Source organism: Poecilia latipinna, unplaced genomic scaffold (assembly GCF_001443285.1).
Source record: "Poecilia latipinna isolate Pla-1442-1.1 unplaced genomic scaffold, P_latipinna-1.0 Scaffold1725, whole genome shotgun sequence".
In the NCBI taxonomy this organism is placed as follows: domain Eukaryota; kingdom Metazoa; phylum Chordata; class Actinopteri; order Cyprinodontiformes; family Poeciliidae; genus Poecilia; species Poecilia latipinna.
Genome location: NW_015114341.1, coordinates 5,204 through 33,044, shown reverse-complemented (window position 1 = coordinate 33,044; position 27,841 = coordinate 5,204). Strand labels below are relative to the sequence as shown.

Here is a 27,841-nt window from a genome sequence, read left to right as displayed (position 1 = left end):
TTGTGCAGTGGTGGAAGCAAAGTCTCTTGGTATCTGTCAGAGCGCACAGCAGGCAGCGTTTCCATTTGTTTTCTCTGCACGTTGTTGTGTAATGAAGGCGATGTGGATTTACAGGCTCGTTGTTGGACTCGCAGTCGTTTCTTGCTGCGGTAAGTTCTTCTTTTTGTCTTTCCCCCGGTAAACTGTTTAGTAACAGTTTGGAAAACGTGTCTGACTGGCTGCAGTCGCGTTTTCACTGCACTGGCTGGCGCTCCACGAATAGCCGATAGCAGTTTTATTCAAATAGCCTACCTTCTTGTTAATTTAATCTGATACAAAATAGTAATAATGAAAAAATAAAGACAGAAATATGTACATTATTTTTGTTGTAAAAGCTGTATCTGAAGGTGTATTTTCTATCCATAGCATTTACTTCACCTTGCAAGAACTTTTAAGCGTGCATAAACCCAAGTTATATATGAAACACCATGCAGCTGTTTTCATCTCATACTGCTGTGTCATCTGCAAAAGGACCTCCTAACCTGTTACAAAAACCTCTAACAAAGTGATCAAATAACGTACTGTCACACAGTGTAACCAGCTAAAACCATTTAACCTTTCTGTAGTCCATTTAGTTTTTTAGTTTTTTTTTGTTTTTTTTCTCCAGCAGAATGATTCTCAAAGTTTCATTCAGCAGAGTAAAAACATAACTTTAATTGACTCACGTCAAACCTCTGATCCTTCATGTCATCCAAACTTAATGCATAGACAGAATCTGAAAGCAGGACTCATCATCCTTGTCATTTCAAGATTGGTCATTTTTTTCCTCTGCATTGTTAAAAGAAGAAGAAGAAGAAAAAATCAAGTCAATTGAAGTGCTTGCAGACATACAAACAACACGTGTAGGAAGAAGGGGAAGAGTGATGTGGTTTTGGGATTTGAAACCAGAGTTTTCTTTTCAAGTGGCTCTCTGATTTTTACAGAGATGTAAAAGACCCAAGGCAAATTGGCGCACTTAAAGCAGCCTGACTCATGACTAGTTGATCTAGTGGGAGTGTTTGTATTAACATGTCATCCACACCACCTTTCTGAATGATGTTGAATAATAATAGGAGATTCATCTTATTTAAAGTGAACGAACAGTGTAACACAATTCTCCTCAGTGGATAGCTAATTGCAGAACAGGTTAGTAAACCAAAAGCAAGTCCTGCATGTTCTTCCTCCTCATTAAAGTTAGTTATACCTTAGTGTCTGTTTTGCCTTAAAAAAAGTTTTTTCACACTCTGTATTGCTGCAACTGCATGACCATGTTTTGTGATTGTGCGACAGAGGGCAGGCGAAATGCTCTCCAAGACTATCAGAAATCCGAAGGTACCCGACTGGCTGTTGTGTCTCCAGATTCCTCACATTTGACCAAAAGCAGGAAACTGAGCTTAACCAAATGTGCAAAAACATGCAGTCGCGGAAAAAGACTCCCATTCAACTGCAGGTTTGTCAACAATGATTCCCCTATCCTTTTTCTTTTTAAATATGCAAATTGAACTCATGGAAACGGATGTCAGTTAAAAAAAAAAAAAAAAAAAAAAAAAACAACCGAGGGACTGATGATGCGACCTCCTAACCATATAAAATGATTATGAGTGGCATCATTTTAACTACTAAAACACCTGTCAATGCATTTTGCTTCAAGAAATTACAGATTGTATTCAGTCGTCATTTGACCTCAGCTTTCTCTATCTGTTTTCCTTCACCAGAGCTTTCCTCTATGATCATCGGAACAGGAAATGCCAGTGGCTTTCATTTGACAGAAATTCGCCAGGAGCTCAAAGCCATCAGAACGTCTACTATGACCTCTATCAAAAGAAAGGTGCCCTTTTCTGTTTTCTTTTCCTTTTTGCCAACTGATATTAGGACCAGACGGTGTCTCACTCGATCAGCCTGTCGATCAGGACAGGAAAGTTATCCCCATTAAGGGTGGTTTGTGTTGCATTAATGTATCAATTATATTTGGAATTTGATTTGTCTATTGATTTTAGTGGTCAAAGTGGTTTATTTTTAGTAATCATAGCAGCCCACAGGGGGGAAAACAAGGGAGTGTCAAGGGTAATTGTCTTTTCTTTACAGCCCCGCTATATGTCATGCTTTATTCTCTGCTGTTACAAAGTGGTGTTCGTATAAACACTGGAAATCCCTGTCTTCGGTTTAGTCAAGATGACCAAAAAAAAAAAAAAAGCGAACATCCAAGCTCTGCAGCCAGTGTGAACCCGCATGGCCCTGATTGGGAAAACAGATTCCTCTTCTGGCAATGTCACATTCTTGTTAAGCCCAGCATTGCAACTCCCTCTCTCTGTTTTCTTCATTAGTTGCTCAGGCTTTGTCTATAAAAATTGTGATCAGGTTGTTAACTCATCACATTTCCCTCTTCTCTCGTTTTTGCCTCACTGCAGACTACATAAGGGAATGCATTGTGGGGACAGGTCAGAGCTACAGGGGTCGGAGGTCAGTGACAGTCAGTGGGATCCTGTGCCAAGCCTGGGCCTCCCCAATACCTCATGAGCACAAGTAAGAAATGCACTGTTCTTTTCACCCCAGTGTCAAACAGCACCGTGTTATAAGCTGCTGTTAATGTTAGTGTTGGCCAGTAAGAGCAGCAATTAGCTGGTAGCTAGAGGCTAGTCTGTGTCCATGTGTGGGTTTGATATATTAGTGGCTGATTATGCTCCAGGGAGCAGTCATTCATCAGAGGTGACCTCATTGTAACACTTCACTGAGTCACACATCATTTCCTGCAATGGCCAGTCTGTTTATCGAGATGTGTGTTTATTTTGCATGTGTGTCTCAGTACAGAAATTAGGATCTTATCTAATTTGCGACTAGCTTCTAAGATAAGAGGCTGCATGCGAGTTTTTGGGGGGGAATGCATCAAAAAACAGAAGTGAACTAAATGGACAGCAAGAGTAGATCACAATGTCTTAAGAGCAACAAGATTAAAGTGTAAATCCTTTTCCTGCTCAGTCTGGATGAGCATGGAAAAAGAACATAGTGTGTGGTAAAATATTTCTATATCCAGCCTGTTTTTTGTGTCCTTCCTTCCTTCCTTCCTTCCTTCCTTCCTTCCTTCCTTCCATCCATCCATCCATCCATCCATCCATCCATCCATCCATCCATCCATCCATCCATCCATCCATCCATACTGATGGTCTGTAAAAAAGAAATGCCTCAAATTCAACTATTGTTTTTAAGATAAGAAAAAAAACCCCTCAAATAGACTGAGGATGCTGAAAATTTAAGTTAGCAATGTTATGAACTTTTGACACTAATTTAGACATGCATCAGGTAGAAAAGAACTAAATGCTTTTGAAAACAAACACAAAATAACACAATAAGCTTCTTAGCTACGTCCTCTGTGTATATAGTCCACATTCACGTAACTTAAGGCTCTTGAAAGATTTCACTTTAAAGTAGCTCATTTAATCTTTTCCCACAGATAAATTTGCTAGACTAACACAGTGAAAACAGTCATTACCAATAATAAAGTAAGGCAATGTTTACGGCGTTTCTGATGTTACCCAGCAGATCATCATTGTGAGCTCAATACAGGGCTTAACTGCTCAAGTTATCCTCCCTTTTCTCCCTTTTTTATTTTGTTTTTACCTAATTTGAATTTTCCGGTTCAATTAATGTATTGCATTTATTTTATGAATAAGGTGTAAAAAGAAAATACAATTTAGAGAAAAATATAAGTATTTTCAAATGACCAAAGATATGTGAAGTCTCATATCCTTATATATTAGTGTTAAGAATACTGAAAGGGCTTTGTTGTGAGCTGACAGCTGGCAGTGAATGTTTGTACTTTCAATGAACCTCCTATGTCAAACTACATTTAATGCCTCTACAAATTAGGTAATTACAGCAAGGAACTTTGTATGTTTTTATCAGTCAGCTTGTAGACATAGGGATCTCTGACACACACACGCACCCTCACACGCACACGCACACACACAGACACACACACACAGAGTGAAAAACCAATAGGACTTTTATCAGCTCCAGGTTTTAACTTCCTGCCTCCTCTGTCCTTATCGGGCACCAAAAGATGAACGTTTTATACTTTATCATTTCATCATCGTGGAAAAATACAGCTCGACGTAAAAACTACACTTGCCATGTCCATCATCCCCACTGGTGACCACAGCCATGTGCTCGCCTGATGTAAAAGATATGAGTCACTTGTCAGCATGTTTATTCTACATTAAGAACAGGCCTTGACGGGAAAATATCACCGCTGTTACGCATGAACATGTTTTCTCTAATTACCAATAGCAGGGAATGGATAAGTCAGTCCTCCAGCCTTGCAACCGGTGACTTTAAAAGATGTTTATTTTGCCGTCTCGACGCAGGCGATTTACCGCCAAGCAGCAGCTGCCTTGTAAAGGAGAAATTGCTCGTCATTCTGTGATTAGTAAAAGTTGACATTAAGCTTCTGGCTTTTGTTTCTTCACTTTGCTCTGGTTGTGAGCTGTTGTTTTGCATGCTTCTCTTGTTCCAACAGATTCATGTCTAAGCGGTACAGGAAAACGGACCTAATAGAGAATTATTGCCGCAACCCAGACAACTCCACCGTTGGTCCATGGTGCTTCACCACCGACCCCAGGCCACACCTCCGACACCAGGAGTGTGGCATACCGCAGTGTTCACAAGGTAAATGCACATACGTCTCTGCACGAGGACATTCATGTTGAAGTAATAAGCATACCGCATTGGAAATTACTGCACAATTACGATTGTTATTGGAGCTTGACCATCTGAAATGAAGTGTACCACATTGGGCAATCAGATATTTGGAGAAGGATGTACTTACTCTGACTGTGGTCTACTTTACCTCTGTTCTTAAATACATGTCAGTCTACAGGGTTTATTTACCGAGGCAGGCTGCAGCTGTTTCCAGGTGTGGGGTTCACATGTTAATGTCCTCTCTTGTTTCTTCAGGCTCCGATTTTATGAGCGGTTTGAGCCCCAAAGGAACAAGTCATGAAATATTAGAGGAAATTAATGCCTCTGTTGTTTCATCTAGATAAATATCCAGCAATTAAGCCTGTCCTTGTGGCAAACATGTGGTTGTGATGAAAGCAAAACACTCTCAACCTCAATGTTATATCACGAAATGTTACTGCCGGGTCTTCCTGAAGGAGTGGACGATAATGACAGCTGTTATCTAATCCTAAGGGATGCACGCTGTCAGAGGGCTTGTTCCCTGTGCATCACACTGGATCACTTTAATTAGGGGCCCAGTAGTAGAATGATTAAAAAGAGATCAGACAACCTCATGTTCTTCAACAGACAGATGTTAAGAACATCAGTCTGGGGGGTGCTGTGGTGGCGCAGGGACAAAGCACAACCCACGCATAGAGGCCTTGGTCCTCATGCCTGTGGTCGCAGGTTTGATTCCCGACCTGGTGACATTTGCCACATGTCTCCCTCTTTCCTGTCAAACTACCTTCAAATAAAGGCCAGTAGAGCCAACAAAACCTTAAAAAAAGAACATCGGTCTGAAGAACAAAACATGTAATTAAATTCAATTTTGATAGATTTTGGTCTGTGTTGCTGTAAAGAGCGGAAGGGTTCCTCCAAAATGTAACCGCTGCTAATGGAGAGCACACATGCAGATACAAACATGTCATGCACAAGCAAAAAAATACCAGCAGCCAGAAGTAATAAATGTGCTGTGTCATGTCAGGAGTGGGCTCATAAACATCTGTTTTTAATAGGCATCCTTTTGGTTGTTTACACTGTGCAGTGTATCCCACTCACCATTTAACAAATGGTGGCCTCTCTTCATTAAACTTTGATGTTTTCATTAATCTGACACAGTTTGTGCCAAGGTGCATTTAATGTCTATTAACATAACTATAACAGCATAATTGAGACCTGTTAAACAGATGGTTCTGGATTTTTGTAGAGTTTTTTTTGCGCGTGCGTGCGTGTGTGTGTGTGTGTGTGGAATGCGTTTGACTTGTAAACATCTTGCATGACACCAAACAATGCTTACAGTGTGCCTGTTTGGCCTTCATTAAGGATTTCTGAGGAGGAAAACAAGCTTTAAGAGGTATCAGCTCTAAAAGTGTCGTCGCAGTTTACATTGTTGCTGTTTTCTCAGCTGAACATCTGTGTCGAGTGAATATGTTCCACAAAAGGTGTCTTGTCACTAATCATCTACATAAATATATCTGCCAAGTATTGCAGCATCGCTCCAAACAGAGGTTCTTCCTTTTCATTATGACTCATGCAGATTTCCTCTCATTGTCTAGATTTGTCCTTACTTTCGCTGACCCTCATTTCCACTGTTTCATGCTTGTTCTTTTGGTCTCGGATGAGCAAAGATATGAGTCATAGGTGAGCGAACCAACGAGGGCAATATTTAGTTGAGTAAATACTGGAAAAATTAAAAACAGTTTTGGGTTTTTCCCACCGAATTGGTTCCAGGGCTCAACCCGTGGGGCTGTTTGAGCCAGTTCTTCACGGCTTCTGTGTAAGAACCAGTCTGGTTTGCTAAAACCATAGAGCAAACTCGACGCCATGTGATCACATCACCGTTTCATCCAGTGGATAGTTTAACCACACAAATAACATTGCTTAATGGCATCCCATCGTTTTGTTAAAAACTGTTTAAAGAACATGCCGTGCTTGTGAACTTAACGTCACATACCAACCGCATGACTTACATGGGGGACATTTTGCACGCACTTTGACAACTTGCTATTTCAAGCATTATTTTAACATTCTGCTTGTAAACGGTTGCAAGGACATGGTTATGTGACTACAGTTAATAATATTCTACCAGTAGAAACACAGTAAAACCTCTCTGTTGTTTTAACCTGTCGTATTTCCTAAGAATGAACTGGCTAAACAGGGATGAAAACCAAATTCAATGGCAATAGAGTGTAATTAAGTTTTTTTTTAAGATAATTACGCACAACTGAATTAACATGTTCCCTTGTACATACATTCAAACATTTCAAACATTCATACTTTTCTTTCTGTAACTCATAAAAATACCAAGATACAATGACAGACATTCTTATGGTAATTAGTTGCAAAATGGTTTGATTACAGGTGAGAAATTCATGTAAGAAGATAAAAAAAATGGTGCAAAACTGGGGTATGAAAGTGGTCACTTTTCTGCTAAAGAGGCAAAATGACCTGAGGCCATTTATTGTTGTCAGTTTCAGATCATATTCAGGATTTATTTTCTTTCTAAAGCAGGTGTTAGCTTGACTTCCCCAGTTTCTTAGTCGTCACTAAAGTTAAAATATTTCAGCTGCTGTTTAGTGTTGGAAAGATCCTGACTAGAAATATCCCATAATCAGCCTCATTCAAACTGACTATCCAAAATCTCCTTTGGAAGCAATGATTCTTTAAAACAAACAAACAAGCAAAAAAGCCTTGTTACCTCGAAGTTAGACCTTATGCTATATTTGTCTTCCTTTACTGTACAGTTGAGTGCATTACCTGTAATGGGGAAGATTACAGAGGACCAATGGACTACACAGAAAGTGGGAAAGAATGTCAACGATGGGACCTGAATGAACCTCACAAGCATTCATACCACCCCTCAAGGTAAAACTTTCACACTTAAAATCGCATGAAGTACACCTCACAAACCATATGCTCTGTCATTAGTGCACTGATGTGCATGCGATATTTTTTCATCACACAGTATTTTGCTGCAGCTGATTCATGAGACTCACTCTGGAGATCAGTGATTTTGAGTCGGCCAATGAAAACATTTCCCCTAAGAGAAGTGATGGGAATCTAGTATAGATCTGTGTTTTTTAACTGTCGTATGCTGGGAAATCCCCATTAGGAAAGCTATATATTTCAATTTGTGCAAGTATTCCTTACATCTTTTCAGCTTGTGTCGACATATGTCCCTGTCAGCTTTTGCGAGTTTGTGTCATGGCTCTTCCAGCTAGTTGGGTGGCAGGTGGTCTGGATTAGCTGAGACTCGTTAACACGTCCTTAATCATCAGACTATTTGTACAAACTGGGCCCCAGGCTGCTCATGTCGTTAATGAAACGAGAGGAACCGCAGCCTGGTGCTGCATGCCTGAAGGCGACGGGCCTGAAGGGATGTGGAACTTTGGGATGACTGACTGCTAAACATCTGTAGTGTTGCAACTTATTATCCTCCTCATTTCCCTGAGCTCTAAACACATAAACAGATGGTGTCTGCTCGCAACTAGTCGCCTATTTGTCAGCTTCATGTAGTACTATATACTCGTTCAAATTGTTCCACTGTGCACGCAGGAGAAATGTGGAACTTTTATTGCAAGCTTTGGGCTTTGTGTACACTCTAAGGTGTCTCGTTTTTGTGCTAGATACCCTGACAAAGGCCTACATGACAACTACTGTAGGAACCCTGACGGACGTCACCGACCATGGTGCTTTACCACAGACCCAAACACACACTGGGAGTACTGCAACATCAAAGTTTGTGGTAAGCATGAGTGCGTGTTTGTTTGTGTGTGGTTAAATAGACCCCAGTTATGCATGTCAAGTGAAAATCTGTCTGTGATGTAAACTAGGTGTGTTTGTGTTGAATACTGTTGCTGTCAGTCATGCCTGACTGAATTTTCCACAATGTTCAACTTCCTGTAGCATTTGTTTTACCCCATATTGACATGAATCTTCCTTGATGTTAGGGAACACATGTACACACACAACTATCAGCTGGCCCCCTTTCTTTAGTATCCAAAATGTTTATTTTTCACAGCGCCATCGGCCCGCTGTTTATTTTTCTATGCCAGCTCTTGGTAGTCAGGCTGCACAGAACTCCACATTAGCAGTCAGCAACACATCTAGACAAAACACAGGAGTATACCTGTGTTTTTATTATACAAAAGGTCCGACTGATGTCTTAACAATTAATGCTGTTAAACATTAGTTGTTCGACTAACCGGATGCATCTCTTCAGCAGAGAAGCTGATAAGAGTTTATTCTAATTCGAGTTAAAAACTAATTGCTTAGTTTAAAATGTATTCGTGCTTAACTTAGAACAACTAAGTCAAAGTCCTGATCTACTGCAAATCCTATACTCAGATACTCTCCAATCTGATTGATCTTAAGCTATTTCGCAAAGAAGAATGGGCAGAAATGTAAGTTTACAGATGTGCAAAGCTGATAGAAACATAAACCAAAAAGCCTTGCAGCTGTAAAAGCAATGAACGATGGTTCTACAAAGTGTATAGGACAGAACCAAAGACATTACATGTTTTCAAACTTCTGTACATTCAGATGCATGCATACTTTTTAAAAGCTTTGTACTCTCTTTGAGACTGGCCGGCTGGCCTGCAAGAGGCATCCGCAATCCTGGCACCATGGTTGCTTGATGGCAATGATCCATATGGACCCAATAATTCAGTGTTTCCCTTATTTTCTCCCCTCTAAAAACTGTCTTCTACCCCTCGCTCTCTATCTCTCCGGCTTGCTCTTTGATATGGGAGTTTTTTGGTAACCACCCAAGTTTACGACCCAGTTAGTCTTAATCAAAACAAGGCTGTGAGGACAAAGCGAGAGACACAGAAACGTTGAAGTGGTCCACTCACACGGCCCCTTCTTTTGTTTACTGTTAAACTGGCACATATCTATTTTTAGACACAATAAAAAAAATTAAGATTCGGTGTTTATAACATGTTTTTTCTGCATGTACTCATGTACAGGCTAATGAACTTCTGACTTGCCTCTGACCTTTCTGTGAACAGATAAAAAAAACAAGGGATTCCTGCTTTGTTTTTCCAGATCTCCTCTAAAAAGAGGCCCATAGAGGGGGCTGTTCTGCTCAAACCAAGTTGCTGCTAAATATCCAATGAAACGCTATCACTAACCAAATATTTCTCCTGTTCTAAATCTAGGAACACTGATTGATCTCAGCTTAAAAACATAATCATTTTTATCTACACAACGCAATTGTTTGCAACCTTCATGTTAAAAGATCTGCAGTGATGACAATTACTGACTCAGAGGACCTGGCTGCAGCCAAAGCAAATTGTCTGCTACGTGTGGAATTATGTGCAAAGGTAGTCTTTACTTGACAGAAATAAATGGATGAATATACTTTGTGGGGATCAGTTCACTGAAGAGTAATCCTTGTTCAAGTGTAATATTTTTAAAAAGGATATTTTCGCTCTAGTGGCTTTTATTTCACAGCACATTGACAGAAAACATGTGGCAAAGGACAACAGGTCTGGACTCTCACCCAGAATTGCCTTTCTTGTAAAAGTGTAACTGTTTTCTATAGCTGGCTATAGAGATAGCTGACCAGCAGTGTGCAGCAATAGATTGCTGCACAATAGATAGATTGGAGAGGTATCACAGCCTTACTTTAAGCTCCGTACAGCAGGTATGGAGATGCTGACTTTATGTCCTACATATATGAAGCACTTTAAACCATAGGAATGATATATATATTTTATTATTTATTTATTTTTTTTTCAAAATGTAACTTTTTGAAACGTTAATGTACTTTGATACCGAGCGTAAACACACACATTCTATTTTTATTGTGAAACAGTGGTCAATGTTACCAACTGTGTTTTACTCTGCCCATGTTTGTGTATGCCTAAAAATAAGGAAAATCTATTTGTGATGGAGCAGAATTAAATCATTTCAAGATAATTAAGATTTCCAGTGCAGATGATGACATGATTTTTATTCTGTGCGTCGTTATTTATGCATTTTCTTCCCTTGGTAGTGAAATCTGTTGTCATCAGTCACTTTCTGGCTCCGGATAAATTTACACCGATCTTTCAGTTGTTTTGTAGACTCTTCTCAAAGCTAGAAGGAGACGCGCTACTACGAATCGTGCATTTGTCTCCTTATGGATTTCCTTTTAATTTTTTCCATGTGTTTCCAAGATCATTGAAAGAAACTGCTTTAGGACAGGCGAGCATGGCCAGCAAATGTAAATAAAGACTGATTTTCGGGATGTGATGTCAAAACCAAGCCAAACATTGTGCTGTCACAACCTGGTTTGTGGAGTTGAAAGCTGTGGTTTGCATGTTAGCTGTCAACATCTTGATCCTTGGAAAATGGAGCAAGTGGGCGTCTTGTTATGAACCAAAGAAAGACGTAGTAAAGCACAACATTGGACCACTCTTACCCGCTTTTTAATTTTTTTTATTTTTGCATTCTGAATCAACTTCGGAATCACAAGTGTTGTCCTGCTTGTGAACATAAAATGCATTTTCAAGATGCAATTTTGGTTCATTTATTAGATCCATCGATTATGCAGACATTCAGGATCCAGAATCTTAGTTGTATACTTGAGCTAGAACCATTAATTTTTCAAAGTAGATAACTTTGCCTGTGTTAAATATCCACAGAAATACAGCAGCACAAAAATGCAAGCAACCAATATTAGAAAACAATAGAAAACATGAAAGACAATAAAATAGTACAACTGCTAGAACTTGTACTACAGATTTAGAAGCATAAAAAATGGCAAAGAACTGAGGAAGACTGAACATGTTTTTTTATGTTGTTTTTTTTTTAGCACAGAAGCATCAGTTACAGAAACAGACTCACACATCAAATGGAATATAGTTTTAAGTGGAATAAGATGAGTTCCCACCAGCCAGTCCAAATAACCAGCATGTATTTACCAGCATGCATTCCAACAAATCAGCTAGATGTTCCTTAATGAACAGACTTAATATTTTAAACTCTTTTGCAGAAACCCCTCCTAAAAGTCCTGAGGCGGAGACAACCGAGTGTTATGAGGGCAGAGGAGAGGGTTACAGAGGCACAGCGGACACGACGCCCAGCGGACTCGCCTGCCAACGCTGGGATTCTCAGTATCCACATAACCACACATTCCTACCTGAAGCTTACCCTTGCAAGTGAGTGAAAAATTGCACGAGAAAGCCTTTCACCCACCAGTGTGCACTCACGTCTGAGAAGATAACACAATGCCTTTTTTTCTTTTTTTTCCTCACTATTTTCCAGGGACCTGAAAGAGAACTACTGTCGAAATCCAGACGGTCAAGAATTCCCCTGGTGTTTCACTACAGACCCAAGAGTACGCACAATGTTCTGCACCCACATCCCTCAGTGTGGCGTCCAGAACAGTCCTGTCAGCGGTGAGAAACTTGACAGCTTTATTTGATGCTGAAAGCAGCAAGGGAAAAGCATGTTTCTTCAGCCTAAAACAGAAGAATATTTGGTGATTTTTACATTTTGTACACTGCAGAATTCGTATGAGACCCTGTACCACACATATTGGTTTGTGACCAAGGTCCTCTGCATCCCTGTGGAAAATTGTAATCGCACAGGACTGTGGGAAGGACTGACCACCACGTCTCACATAAATAAAATCTGACAGCAGTTAGGGATGGTCTGGTCTCACTGGACAGGGAAAAGGATGAAGTTGGGGGATTAGTCTTGGTTCAGATTCTTTCTGCAATACCAAGAGATTCTGAAAGGGAAAGATGTAGATCTATGGCTGATTACACACATTTCAATTTCTCAAGGGATTTTCAGGAATATTTTTTAGTTTCTGTGGCTTTGCATAAAAACTGACTCTGAGGTTGGTTTGTGGTTTACCCTCGAGGTTTGAATACATTCCCATATAGAAATGAAATGTAGGATGACAGGCAGCTTAATAACTTATTTATGTCCGTTTCTCCAAGGAGTCTTAGTGGATGACTTACTTTGTGTTCCCATCTCTGTGTGTTCTAGATCCAGCCATGATAGCTAAAGCAAAGGAGTTTTTATAGTTTAACGTGAAAGTTATATATTTGTGGTATGTTAGGGTTCAGTTTGTTAGAAACTATTTTCCATATTTTTCCAGTGGTTTGTATATTCTAGTGATTAAGTGTAAAGTTTCACACCAAATGTGTATTACACGGCAGATACATTGCATTACATCAGTAGCAATTCTAAAGCAAAGTGCCTTGAAAACATAGTCATTCATATCCTCTGAAGTTTTCCACAGTTTGTCGCAGTAAAAAGGAGACAGCACAAAGTGGCACATAAGTTGTAAGGAAACAGTTACAAAGTTTTCAAATTTCCTACGTATTCCTATTTACTTATATGGCATGCAACACACCCAACCCACCAAAATCCTACCTGTTAAGTTTCAGATTAGAGAACAGGGGAGATTTTCCGCTGTCCTGTGCTTCCGTACGAATGGGCATGTGAGGGCATTGGCGACATAGTTACTCTAATATGAGAAATGTTCGAGAAAACACTTATATGGGGGCACGGCGGGAAAGAGGGGCAAAATATAGTACTTTCCCAGGAGACTTGACAGATATGACCAAAATCAATATTTTTTTGTCCTGCCACAGATTTTGGGTTCATTTCCTGTTGGAATGTGAACCTCTGTCCCATTCTAAAGCCTCCTGCCTCCTCCAACAGATCTTCTCATTCTGTGTATTTAGCTCCATCCAACTTCGTATGAAGTCTATCTTAAAGAAACACATCTCTACAGGAAGCTGCTTCTTTCACTATGTGCCCCAGTGGGGCGGTAGTTGTTTTCAGGATTTCCTCTACAGAGTTTTATATGTAGTCCAGCAAGTTTAATTTTTATATTCGCTCTGCCCACTTTCATCTGAACTTCTTATGGTATCGAATTAAAATAAGTTATTTGCACGTCTCACCTTTAAAACCATGTATTTCTACCTCCACTTCACATTCATTTAGTGGTTGGAACTTCAAAAAAGGTTAAAAATGATTCAAGAAGTATGAAGGAAGGCACACCATTAACTGTTTGTTTTTCTTTGTTACTGTTTACAATTTTATCAGTCATTTTTTGCTGCAAATGCGAGACATTAGTTGCAACCCAGAATAGGCAGAAAATAATTAGAGATTTCAGTAAACAAAGGATGTTTGTTAAGCATGCTTTCTATGTTTTACATATAAAATAAATATCTGAATTCCCTTTCTCATTTTTTCCCCACTTTTGCGGTCAAACTCAGACTGCTTCTTGGGCTTTGGAGAGAATTACCAAGGAGAGCAGTCAAGGACTAGATCAAACCTACCCTGCGCTCCCTGGAGAGACCACAGCAACAGGTCAGTCCACCGAATCGCTGCTCCTTCCCTGCCTAATAACTTTTCCAAACTTTATGATGTAAAACACAGACCTGCTCTGCCAATAAATCACATGCATGCACCTTTGCATAAAAACAAAGATGTAGCAAAACTTTTTAAGGACATTAACTGTCAGAAAGCTTTGTAACATTTGTAGGATTTTTAACGGCTCAGTGATATCAAAGCTTTGAAAATGACATGCCTTTTTGTTGAAAACATTTTCCGATATTTCCAAGAACCAGCTGTGCAGACCTTAAGCTTGTTGGTCTGAGAGAGGAAACTTACGTTGACCTTTACATAAGTCATTCTGTTGTTAGCCCACCATGGTGAGCTTCTTGATTCCAGGAGCAGAACATGGCTACCGTGACTAGCTTCTTCAGCATCCATGAACAACCACTTTTGTTTCCCCCCCACCAAAGATGACCTAACTCAAGAAGAGTGACTCCTAGGGATAACTTGGTGGAGGGATATACACTTCAGTCCTCGCATTTGACCCCAAAGCCCCCTTTGTAGCAACTTCAAAGCTACTCAGATCCACTGCCTGGAATCCTGCCTGTGGGTCAAAAGTCATGGTCAGGAACTCGCAGTGAGAGAAATATAACTCATATAAACATAGAATTTGAAACTCATGCTTGCTTTTTTTTTTTTTTTTTCTAAACCATTATGTTGTGCAGTGTTGTTTTAATGCTGTTGTTAAATTTGGAATAAGAAAAAATTTTGGTTTTGGTTTTAAAATTCTTACAAGAGGACACTCATGAGTTTAATATGTCTTCATAAAATGTAAATGTTGGAGGATTTAGTGAGTATTTATTTATCGAGTATCTTCTTATCTTGTATATACAGAGAAGCCTAACATAGAAGTTTAACATGAATGCAGCAGCAACCATTTGCCAACCACTTTTTGGCGCCGCAAATGGGGGACCTGTTTTCACAATAAAACAACATTAACGGGCTTTTAACCTGACCTCCATACCCCCATACACAAGCGTACGACATGCTAAACAATGAAAACAAATGTACATGCCATGTGCTTGGTGTCATTCAGTTCAAACTTTACAAACAAATAACACTAAACAACTAGTTAAATGCATTGGGCCATATTATTGGTAACTCATTTTGTGAATTACCAAAACATTTCAAACAGTTAAACAAAAGAAAAAATGCAAAAAGACCCCAAGAATACATCTGAGGTTGTGGTACTTTAATGTATGACATTATGCTCGCCCAAGATAAAAGTAGTGATAGCAATGTCTGCAGTATAAACTTGAGGTGATTTATCTGTTGATGAGAAAGTACTCAAGAAAGAAGTAGTAATGAAAAGACAGAAGCCCCTAAAGGGCTTCTGGGCCCATGGGCAGAAAATACCATTCACTACTTTTTTGGGGGTGAAAAAAGTAGGGACTTTTCACCAAATCACTACTGATAAGTAGAAATCTTTCAATTCTGGTTGTATCCAGATAGACCTTGTTCTGGTTCTGACTGAGCAGTATTGTTAGACTGACATAAACAGGCATATGCCAATTTTTTTTTTCTCCAGACACGCATCCCACTATGTTAGCCTGCTTTGTATTAGCAGATCCCACTTTTTTTTTTTTTTTTTTTTCCATGTAGTTTGTCTGTATTTCACTCCAGGGGATTTATGTACTCAGTAATGTAGCAGTCAAAATGTTATACCGACAACACCATCAATCATGCCACTTAAACTTTATCAGCTAAAGTTAATTATCAAAGTTAAAAATGCAGGAGGGTCAACTGGAGAGAGCAGCTCTTGATTTAACATGGTATGGAGACAACAGGTCTCAGATAAAACAAAACAAAACGCTGTACCTATCTTACCTTATATTCTCACAAAGAACAGTTATGGTCATTTTGGTGGGCTGACTGTTTACTCTCTGCTTGAGCTATCTGTCCTACACTGTTCACTTCCATGGCGCTTTTACCTGCATTTCTGGCATGCAGCTTTGTTATATAAAAGTGCTCACTGTATTTGGGAACAATTTTTCAATAGGAAGCCACAAATTACAACATATTCCTGTAAAAAAAAAATGTTTTCTTTAGAAAAACTGTCCATGTCCAATTTAAACAATGTGTTTCTTTCTCTTTGTTCAGGGGGGAGAGGGGCATGCTGATGGCTGGCCTAGAGGGAAATTTCTGCAGAAATCCTGATAAGGACAAACATGGTCCCTGGTGTTTCACCAACAACTCTGCCATTAGCTGGGATTACTGCAACGTAAAACCTTGTAAGTCCATGAACATGTGCTCACGTAGTACCATCAAAGTTTAACAGTGTCTCTTACACTCACACATAATGAGAAAACTGAGGTTTGTCATTCTTCCAGATGAAGAATTGTAGTTAAAAAAAAATAGCTTCTCTCTTAGAGGTTTGTCATCTCACATATATGGTTACAAAAATAACCTTAGTTTGGAGTGGACCCGCTTGTCGACACTCAGAGATTAGTGTTAGAGAATATTCAGAACTCATTACATTTGCTGGAATCAAACTAAAACCTCCAATTTTCTCCCTGTCACACTAAGCCTCAGAGAGAAACCTTAATATTACTGTCAGATTTGACAACATTAGATGAAACAAAGTAAAATAACCAAAGATATAAAATTCTACACAAATACTGATAATGGGTAGTAGAGACATGTATTAAAATATCTTTAGCTGCAGGAAAATGGGAGAATTAAAAAAAGAAACGGCAAGGAAACAGGCTATTCAAGTAAATCAGATTTGTCTTATTCTTCATAAATTAGCTACTTACCAAAATTTACAACTGTAACTCTGGTTTCCCTCAAATACCTTAAACTGTTAAGGTGCTTAAGTTTTCTTTAGTGTGGCAAAGTCTCACAACATCCAATCAACTTTCTAAAGAAGGTTGTAATTTTATGAGCTTCACAAAGCTCACAAATACTGTCAGGTCAGACCTGACAGCACTTTTTCCTGTTTGTTCTCACCTTGTACCTTGTTAATATTTGTAATTAATGTAAGACAACATGTTTCTCTCCTCTCCTGTCTACAGGTGATGCTTTGCAAAACAGCATTCCACCAGGTGAGTGCTCTCCTTCTTCAGCATTTGTCCTTTTTAATACCCTGTCGTCATGGTACAAGATGCAAAACGTTATGTTGTTGTAGTGAGAGCTACATGTGCGTTTGTGTCTGTGAGTTGTTTTTATTATACGCGACTTTTTTTTTCAGATTTATGGAAACTACAAAGTATGAATCCCCAGTTCCTGAGACAGATAGAACCAACATGATATTGGAAAATATATGTAGCAGCAAAAGCATTTAGTTATGTTATTATGAATGAAGAGCCTTTTATAGTCACTGTTTAAGCAACATGTCAGAAGAAAACGTGACATTGCATTCATATTCATGTTTATAATTTAAGTTACATGTATTGTAAGTCTATATTCTCGAAAAAGGTTAAAAAAGAAACATGTTTTTTTTCAAATGTGTGCACGTTTATGCTCATGTGTTTCAGTCTTTGTAGCTGAGCCAACCCCTGTGAGGTGTTTTGTCCATAAAAGAACCAGGATTGTGGGAGGAGCTCCAGTTGGCATATCAGACGGCAGCTGGATGGTTAGCATACAGAAAGGGTAAACGCATTTCAGTTTTATATATTTTCCTCCCACAATCAGGAAAAAACTAAACTTCTTTTTTATTGACTGTTTTAGATGGGTTTTATTTTTTTTCTACTTTTCAATCCAGCTTTTGCACGCAAACAATTTAACTACAAAAATATGTTTAAAAACAGTAACTGTGTGGTGTGTGAACTATTTGCAGTTTGTTTTATCTCCCTTACCACCCTCCTCATACAGATAAAATCAGCACCTTGCTAAGCCTTTGTTGTCACTTGGCTGAAGTGATTGTTTCCATCTAAGCCCAAACTTATTTTTATTGAACCAAGAAGTTTGTTTCAGGTACAAAATTAACTAGGTGTCTGTCAAAAGATAATAAAACTATCTTAAAAAAAAAAAAGGTAAAATTTTTTAAAGAAAACAAAAAACATAATTTATCTATTTTATTAGTTGAATACTAGTGACACCACATATATGGAGGGGGTAGAGATTGTTCTTGAGTATTTTATTTTATAATGCAGTTAGTGCTAATCACATAAATCTAAAAGGCTCCAGATAACTTGGTTTCATCCATCATGTCACATTTGGCTTTTGTGTTATTCCCAGATCAGTGCATTGGTGTGGAGGTTCTCTTGTGCGAGAGGAGTGGGTACTTACTGACAGACAATGCTTCTCCTCCTGGTAAGTTATTTGCTCTGTTTTACTTTAAAGCTTGAAATATTTTTCAGCTCAACATTGTTATTTGTCTTGTGTTCCTTCAGTGTTCCAGACCTCAGCGAGTATCGGGTGTGGCTGGGAGTCTCTGATCTTCGAGAAGGATCTCCTGACAGACCTAAGAGACAGGAAGTCAGAATAGCTCAAGTGATATGTGGTCCCAATGGATCCAGCTTAGCCCTCCTGAGACTCTCAAAGTTGGTGCTTGGGGGAAAAAAAAAAAAAAAAAAACTATTCCCAGATTTATTTAAGCATAAATCTCTGTTTGTTGCATCTGAATAATGCACATTAATTATGTCCAGGCCCGCCCGTCCTGCAGACAACGTCCACACAATTCAGCTGCCTGTGGCCGGATGCTCCATCCCAGAGGGAACCATGTGCAAAATGTATGGATGGGGAGAGACAAAAGGTATCCATATGTTAAACCCACCACAGCTGTTGCATGCATGCATACTCCTGTCTCCTGGGATTGTTGCATATGATGTTGCATTTGCAGTCCCCAGGACAACCAAAAAAAGAGAATAAATTGGATGTAAAACGACACAAGATACTGGGTTAATTTACATCATCCAATCAGTCAAGGGTTCACTTTAAGTGGCTTTAAGTTCAAATGCAAAAAAAGAACAAATATTTTAATTGTATCTTCATATTCATCAAATGTATTAATACTCCCATCATTTCCTGTTTATTAATCCATCACCCAATGGACTTGCATGTTCTTTTTCATTAGTTAATGGCAATGTGCTTATGCTTTAATGCTTTTTTGGGTGTAATCTTGTAATTTCTTCATTTTCTGTTGCATTCAAAAGTAAACATTTTTTACCCTACCAGTTTTTGAAATTAAAAAGGTAGATTCATTGGATTAAGGAACGTTTCTCCAATCTGTTATTGTATCATTTTGGTGAGCTGTTCAAATTGTTGAATTGAGATAGTTTCTATAACTTTTTGTTTGAGCTCATGTTGCATTTTTAATCCTCTTGAACCAATCTGACCAATCTCCTCTGACCTCAGCAAGTTGTCCACACCATGGCTAATGCTTGAATGCATTGAGTCGCTGCTGTGAAGTTTGCTCATTTGTGACTTAAGTTAATAAGCCATTGAATAGATATGTTTATAAAAATAATTGCAGTCCTGTTATGCTGTTTGAACTGTAAAAAACCCAGCAATAATTAGGATCCTCTGTCTTTTTTTTAGGCACTGGTCACGATGACGTCCTAAAGGCAGTGGACTTGCCCATTGTTGGAAATGATAGGTGCAGAGAAATGCATAGAGGGAACTTCCACATCACCAACACCAAGATCTGTGCAGGGGGGAAAAGGAACGAGGGAGTGTGTGAGGTACATGAACAGAAACAGTTTTTGGAAACATTTTTTATTGCCTTATTTATCGGCAAGTTATTTAACCATTTTATTTTGAGGTCAGAAAGTGTCATGGCAACCGTGTTGGTAAATGAGAACAGGCATTGAGATCTGGATAAAAAAATAAATAGATAAATAAATAATTGCTCCTAATGTGAATCTACAAGAACTTTAGTGCCTTGATCCAACACAGTGCTTTCTAAGCCAAGTTTGATCTAAATCTCAAACAAATGTTTCTTGAATCCACTGGCTTAGATTTCAGTCTGCTGTAAACAGAGCAGCTGGAGACTGTTGCTCCAAATTTCATCAGCTTTCCAAAGCTGTCTGAGGTTTCTGACTGTGTAACAGATCCGAACATGATGGTGCCGCCCGTCACCGAGAATGTTAAACACTTTTTTTTTTTCCATTTACCTTTGTTGGAAAGCTTAACAGTGATGACAGCTCAATTGCGGATGACGAATAATAGTCAATGTATTTTATTTTTTCTCTTTTTCAGAGAGATTATGGGGGCCCTCTTGTGTGTCAAGATGGTGATCTCAAAGTTATTGTTGGCATCAGTGTCCATGGCAGAGGCTGCGCTCGAGCCAACCAGCCTGGCATTTTCATTAATGTCCCCTTCTACACACAGTGGATTTACAAGGTCTTTCGATATAACCCAAACTCTGACACTGCTTAGAAACAAATCACTACTACCGGACTAAATTAAAACTAGACCCTCTCTTCTTTAACTCCAGTGGACATCTTTAACTCAGGACATCTGGTTTCTGTGACTCAGATACCTGTGGGGTCTGCAGCTGAAGATGAAAGTCTGAGGAAGCATTTGCAGTGATGATGGCTTTAAAATCACTAGCAAATGCCATACTGACTTCAGTACAAGGAGTCAGTAACTAGTGGTTTATTGCAAAGATGGAAACGTATTACTTCTCATATCGTAGACATGTAACATCATGTAATTTTTGAACCATCTAGAGGGAGAACAGTTTTGATAAAGGGAGTTATTACATAAGAAAAGGAGTCAGTCAGAACCAGAGTCAAAAAATACAAACAGGATTGCGAAAAAGAATTTGCCCCTTTTACCTTACCTGTTTCGGTTCCTGGAACAATTATTAATATTAGATAAGATGACCAAAGTTAATTCTACAAAGCAGTCTTTAAATTATTAATTCATTAAAGGTCAAAATGCATCCAGACCAACCTGGCCCTGTGTGAAAAAGTTAACACCTGGATAAGACATGAATTAACTTTGATTTATCACAATATTTTGGAAAGTTAATTTCAGTATCTCTAGCCATGCCCACACGTGATTATTGCCACATGTCTGTAAAAAGAAAAAAAAAATCATTTAAACAGAACCTGGTTTTCAACACAGAGCACAGTAATATATCATACATTGTAACACATGATGCCCAGTCCTACAGCAATAAACAGATGAGGAACTAAAACTTTGATAAGCCACAGTGAAGATAATTATATACAATTACCAATACATTGCACAAAGCTGAACCTGACAAGCAGTGGCCAGCCTACGAAAATTACTACAAGTGTATATTCAGGAAGTTACCAAAGAACTTAGAGCAATATATACAGAAGGCTTTAGTTGCTTCAGTGATGAAGCATGATTCAACAATAAGAAAGAAAAAATGGCGTCCATGGTAAAGTTCCAATGTGAAAACCATTTATAATCTAAATGAACATCTCATCTTTGCTAAAAAGGTGTTTGGCATATTTTGTAGACTTCCGAGATAAAAAATTTAACTCCTCAAAAGTTGTGCAATTTGATAAATCTGGTTCAAAGCTGATTTAGAATCACAGATAAGGAAAATCATACTCAAAGTGCAGAAGCTATTTGAATCCAAAGGGATGTAAAAGACTTGACTGCGTTCATATTTTCCTCTGAACTGGGAAATTCTGACTTCCCAGTCAGAAAAATCAATTGGAACTCCCTCCGATGTCAGATTTCCCGCTGGGAAACTGGGAGCAACTCTTTATTGGAAGGGATTGCATAAGACCGACACAACACCTGTCATGAACATGAAGGTTTCTTCGTAAATGTCAATGACTGTTGTCATGAAGTGTCATTCGTTAAATGACACTTTTATTCTAAAGTTGACACCTTTAATGTCTTTTTGATGCAAGTTTTAATGCAACTTTGCTTTAAAAATGTCATTATTTACCTTCATGACAACAAGCATTAATGAAGACTCCGTCATGTTCACAACAGTTGTGTCAAGTTTATGACAATGTCATGTCGATCACACTTCAAATAAAGTGTTACTGATGTTTATTTTAAAAGACAAACATGCGAGAGCGTGTCTATGTTCATTGTAACACCTGCAACTATAAACTAAACAAATTAAAAGTGATGTTTGCTTACGGAAAATAAAGTTTAAAGCTGATGTTTGTTAGAGGTACTGTTAATGTTTGTGGGTGTCGCCATGTTGAAATTCCAACTGACCTTGGGTGACCTTGGGTCTGACGTGAAACTGAGCTTCGAGTTTCCGATTTCCGATAGAACTGGAAAGCAGCGTTAGTGCCACTAACTTTCAACCCATGACAGCAGTGGCTGCCACCAAACGAAGCCTAACCAATTAGGTTTGTAGGGCAATTATTCTTTCACATAGTGCCATGTTAGTTTGTATAATATATTTATCATTCTTATTGTATCATTCTTTGAAACTTCTTTTTCTCAGGTTTCCATTCTGTATGACATCTGTCAACCTTTGCAGACTTTCCATGTGTCCACTGTAGATGTGTGTATGTGAATTCTCAAATCCTGGTATTACTTGAATGAACTGAATACCAAATGCAGAGGTTCAAATGTTGGGCCAATTAGAAAACCAACCTGTGGTAGAACATGTTGAGGGCACTCCATCCATTTCTGAGGGGCTTAAGTAAAGCAAGTCCTTTATGTAAATATATATTAAATGAGTGTATTTGTGACACTCTTAATGTAATTTAGGTCTTATAGATCTACAAAATGAGAACATGAATGTTGTATCAAGCAGATAGAAGAAAAAATTAAAGTGATTTTTTTTTTACAGTGGAAAATTTCTGTCATCTTTCTGTCTCATAATTGTTAGATTAAAAACAAAATCCTACATTGTAATGCTATCACAGCACCATGGACTGTACATATGTGATCCCTTCTGTGTAAAAAAAAAAAAATGAAAGAAGTGCCTAACTTTTAAGTTATCATTCATGTATATTCATAGGCTCATTCTGTACAATTTCCAATAGTTCACATTTTGAACCATTGTGGTTATTCCTGTTTTGTTTTTGTCCTGTTTTGTTCATTTCTGCAGTAATGATTGAGAAAAAAAAAAACCCATCTACACAAGGAGATAATGTAGTCATATTTAATGAATTAGAATGCAATTGACAAGTTTCAGTAACTCAGTTCATTAACACTTGTGCGTGCAAGGACTGAGGCAAATAATGCAAGTGATACGGGTGTGGGGTCGGTTGGACCCCATTTGTAAACACAAGGGTTAAGTGAAACAGATGTTTTCAAGTCTCCGTCTCTTTTAATGATCCAGATTTTCTGCTTATTGTTAATGAAAATTAGAAATTTCAGAAAAAACAACAAAAAAACATTTTTAATACAGAAATGTGGCCTCAATGAAAAGTATGTTTTATACCTGCTAAATCTTATTTTCAGAAACCAGGACTGATTTATCAGTGCAGGCAAAACTCGACACATCCTTAGTCCCTCCACTCCGAATGTTAATTTCACAAAGTCAGTCGAATTTTATGTACCAGGAGTTTGCCTGTTTTATCAGAATGACACTTAAATTTACAAAACTTGATATTCATCATATCCATATTATGTATGTACAATTGCGATAAAATGGTTTTTCTCGCGTGTTTTGGCACTGAAAGCTGCTACAGTCTACATGTTGTACAGTATTGCCTTATGTTTTCTGTATAATGTACATTTTCTGTAAGGTTCCACTTACCCACTATGCTTAAGAATAAACAGTTTACCTAGTGATGGCTTTTCCCATTCATTTTGTTACCCCAGGAGACTAATTTATGTCATTCTCTAAATGTCATGTTCCTTACCGGACCTTCTTCATTTAGCAATTATGTATTGTCTTAACCATTTTCCTTTGTCACTGTATAATTAATAAGACGTTGCACTCCTTCCCCAGAAGATGGCACCACAGCAGCACACAGTCTTCTATAGCGTGTAGGAACTCTCTGCTAATCTCATCTCCCTTCCATAGATACACAGAGCAAACAGGCGAGCACATTCATATTCCTACTTGTATATGCCAGACCCTCATCCACTGACATGCACTGACGCACATTGCGACACACACCAATAGCCGTAGCCTTTTAGCGATCGCTGATCAAATAATAAAACAAAGCAGGAATGTTTTCTCTAACCTGCTCAGCTTAACAGACAAGAAGAGGCAGATTTAAGATACATCAGAGTGTATGCTCAGCTGTGTGTTTCCGAGCAGGTGAGACGCGGCACGAGTAAAGGTCAAAGAGCTGGAACTGTGAGCTCGAGATTACGTGCTGAATCTATTGAAGCTGCACGAAGGACCGTATGGAACAAGCAGGAGACTTCACTGCTAATGTTGACAATTTACACACAAGCAAAATAATGTACACGCACACGGACACAAAAAGCACTCTCAACAACAAATGCTGTTATTGAAGCTGCGAGGCATCAAAGAGAGGCGATGTCTTAGAAGTTTGCTTTCATCTGTGTGTCAACTGGATGGAAATGTAGACAAGAGTACAGGCAACTCGTGAATTCACAATAAATTTTAGTACTCAGTCAGATGTTGGTAAAAATATTGCAAATACTCCGTACAACAGTGTATTTGACAACTGCTATCATCCGTGTAATCTTAAAGTGGCTACGAAAACAGATCTTGCATTCAAATCTTGTGCTGTTTGGGATAACAAGTAAGTTTTTTGGTCAGTATCGCTTCCTAAAAACAAAGTAAAATATTCTGTTCAATCGGAAATCTGAAAAATAAAAAATATATATATATACTATAGTAATTATGGTGTCAGTGATGACAGTCCAACCCATTTATTTCCTGCAATCAAGTTAAGAGAATTAGGTTGTATTCATGCCTGACACATTTGGGCCTCTTTAAATGGACCAGTTTCCCAGGTCTGTGTTTGGCCCTACGCCCATTATTTCTGTCCAATTAGAGCGATGATTGTCGCCCATGTGGCTTTGTTTACAAATTATAGTGTGCTTGCTAAAAGCACAATGTGAAACCAAACTTTCACATTGTATTTTCAGGTAGAAAATAAAATGTTTAGTCTGCACCCAACAGGCTGACCAAAAGAAATTCCTTATGATACACACACACTTTTAGCATTCATAGCCTGGTCTGAAGGTAGAAAATGTGTCCCAAACCTGAGCTGGTTTCTCAAGAGACAAGTTTGAATCTGAAGGCTTTCCATCCATGTCTACTTCTGAATAGCTACACACAAAACACAGATCTCTCAGTCCATCCTTGTCTTTGTGTTAGATGATGTCAGTGAAGCTAAGTGGAACAGTTTTGAGAAAAAGATGGAAAATTATGGAGACTGATTAATCCTGGGAAAGGCTTTTATGTGCCACAGGACTCCTGTAAGAGGAGTCCTGTGTTTCAGACTCAGCTGAGAGTATCTTTCATAATCTAATTGCATTATCTTTGTAATGTCATTTAGACTCTTTTTAGACACGGTCTTGTCTCTCTGTGGTCTCATCAACTTTAAGCTCTGCTGGGCAGGTGGGTGTGTGCCTGTGTGTGAATATTCCTGAGAGTTATGCATAAGGAACTGGGTCAGAGTAGAATGTGTAAGATAATACCAAAGGTTTTAAAAAAGTATCCTTTTACCATCCATGTCCCCAGACACAACTTTTCAATGGTTACTGTATTTGCTAGTCTTTTATGGCTCGATCGATTAAAGAACAAAAGAACAGCATCACAAAGTGTGCATATATGCTGTTATATTTAAAATGAGACAAACGACATACTTGCAACATCATGTACAAAATTTTGACGAGAGCCAAAATAGGCAATTGTATTTCTTTTCCTCAAGTTTCTATGTGGTGAAATGATTTTTATTCATGTATTTTTTTGTATTATTTCTTGTGTGAATCAGAAGATTGGGGAAGGTGCTAGCTTTTCTTTCAAAGTGATGCATTTTGTTTTTATAACAATGACCTTTCCAGCTGGTGCTGGACACAGGGGCTGGTAGCTGCAATGTGACTTTCCGCAGCTAAGCCCCTTTTCCACAGGCGTGTCTTTAACCGGTTCTTTAGTGAGTCCTGGTCAGATTTGTCTCCATTTGCAGATCCTACATCTTCTCCCATCTTTTGGTACCACCTCAGGGGTGGTACAAGTTGGACCTAACCGGGTATTGCGCACAAGCGATTTGATTGGCAGTAGACTGCATTCGTTGATTGGCTTGTGGAAAACGTGACGTGACCGTTGTATGTGGCAAGAAGAGGAGCTGAAAATCGATGATTCCATGGTTAAAGCCAGAGGTCCAAACCTTTTTATCGATTGTGGCAGAAGAGCGGAAGCAGCATCTGTAAAAACCTGCATCTTTCTGAGTTCAAGGGACCTGCTACTGGATGTTTTCAACCAAACGCCACAGAGACAAGGAGTTGAGGATTGGTTATGACCTCATGTCTTTGCTAACCTTGTTTTGGCCTGTTTTTTTTTGTTGTTGTTTTTTTTTTTGTATGAATTTATGAAAATCACAGTTAGTAATAACAGATATACACATATAACAGATATGTTTTCAAAAGACTAATGGACTTTCAAAGACCAAAGTAAGGCTACAAACAACTGAATGATAAAGCTGTTAATATGTACATTTTCATGAGCTTTTATAGTCATGTTCACCGTTAATAAGGTAATGTCATGAAAGATTAGGTCAGATAAAACAGGAAGACAGAAGAAATGAAAACAACACGGGAGACTCGATTATATCTTTGAAGATGAAAGGTAAGCAGTAATGGATTTACAACAATAACATGATTGACAAACATTAAGCTTTCATTGCTTTCATCTGAAGAGTCAAAGGAAATGTTTCAACAATGTGCGTCTTGCTTTTTATCAATTTAGCTAGGCTACACTTTGTTACTAAGGTTCTGCTTTTCACTCATATTGAAATCCTTTTTTGTTGACTAATTAACGAATAACTGAATAATGATGCTTTACTTCATAATAGTAAAAGTAAGTTGTTTATATTTTTTTTATAATACATACAGCATGGAGATAGATTAAGCATTTGCAAAGTTTTACCTTGTACGATACTTTTCCAAGAGTGCATAGAATTTGGATTACTAACATGGAAAACTTTGTTTCACAAAAGCTGTGCATGTTTTAAATCATTTTGAGAGCTAAATCAATGTATGTGATATTTCATTTCCTGTTGCCATGCCTTTACTGATATTACGCAGTTATTGGAAGAGTTCAATCTTTTGAAAAGGGTAAAATTATTTTTATTTAATCTGGTAGGTATAGTATTCCCATACTCTGTTTTATTTTTTTATACACATTTCAGCCTTAAAAATACACAGAGGAAAATGACTTAATGACTAAAATGTCATATTTTAAAATTATTCATTGAGTAAATTAAGTAAATCATAAAAGGTCTTTAAATTGTTTCTAGAAGCAGATAAGCTACTTTAAAACACTTCCTAAGATTAGAAAAAGGCTCTATAGCCTTACCTCTTAAAAATAGAAAGTGAATATTATGACAATATTGTGAGATTTTGAAATGTAGCTTATTATGGAGGAATCTGGATGATGGGACATGGATTATGTTCTTGATGGGAAAAAAAACCAAACACTTTCAAATGTAATTGTAAAACAACCGAAATCCTGGATGTAAGATAATAAACGATACGCACTTATATGAAGATGAACACAACGCAGTTTATGCAGCAGCAACAAATGACACCTTGAGCGGATCCAAAAGCAAGATCCCCAGAGCGACTGTGTGGTACGTGTTAATATATTAGTCTATTGTGATGACATGTCTGTGCACAGAAGAGGAACAATCCCGATCAGAAGCACAGCAGAAAGTGTGGCTTTAGCCTAAACGATGCCAGAATTTCAGAGTTTTGTCACAACCACTTTTTTGCCTCT

The 27,841-nt window shown here is 38.3% G+C and overlaps 1 protein-coding gene across 2 annotated transcripts; it reads left to right on the top strand.

Annotated features, from left to right (window-relative positions):
- Nucleotides 1-23,712, top strand: hgfb (hepatocyte growth factor b). Of its 2 annotated transcripts, none has more exons than XM_015060558.1 (18): nt 1-149; nt 1,378-1,468; nt 1,734-1,846; nt 2,427-2,541; nt 4,532-4,680; nt 7,476-7,596; nt 8,358-8,476; nt 11,711-11,876; nt 11,983-12,116; nt 13,956-14,049; nt 16,177-16,307; nt 17,091-17,120; nt 17,553-17,667; nt 18,256-18,330; nt 18,411-18,560; nt 18,666-18,772; nt 19,558-19,700; nt 20,218-23,712. In XM_015060558.1, the coding sequence occupies exons 1-18, from the start codon at nt 92-94 to the stop codon at nt 20,395-20,397; spliced, it is 2,091 nt and encodes a 696-aa protein (XP_014916044.1). In that variant the 5' UTR covers nt 1-91; the 3' UTR covers nt 20,398-23,712. The 2 variants fall into 2 exon arrangements, with proteins under 2 accessions (XP_014916044.1, XP_014916043.1); XM_015060557.1 differs by having other exon boundaries at nt 1,309-1,468.
- The last annotated feature ends 4,129 nt before the right edge of the window (nt 23,713-27,841 follow it).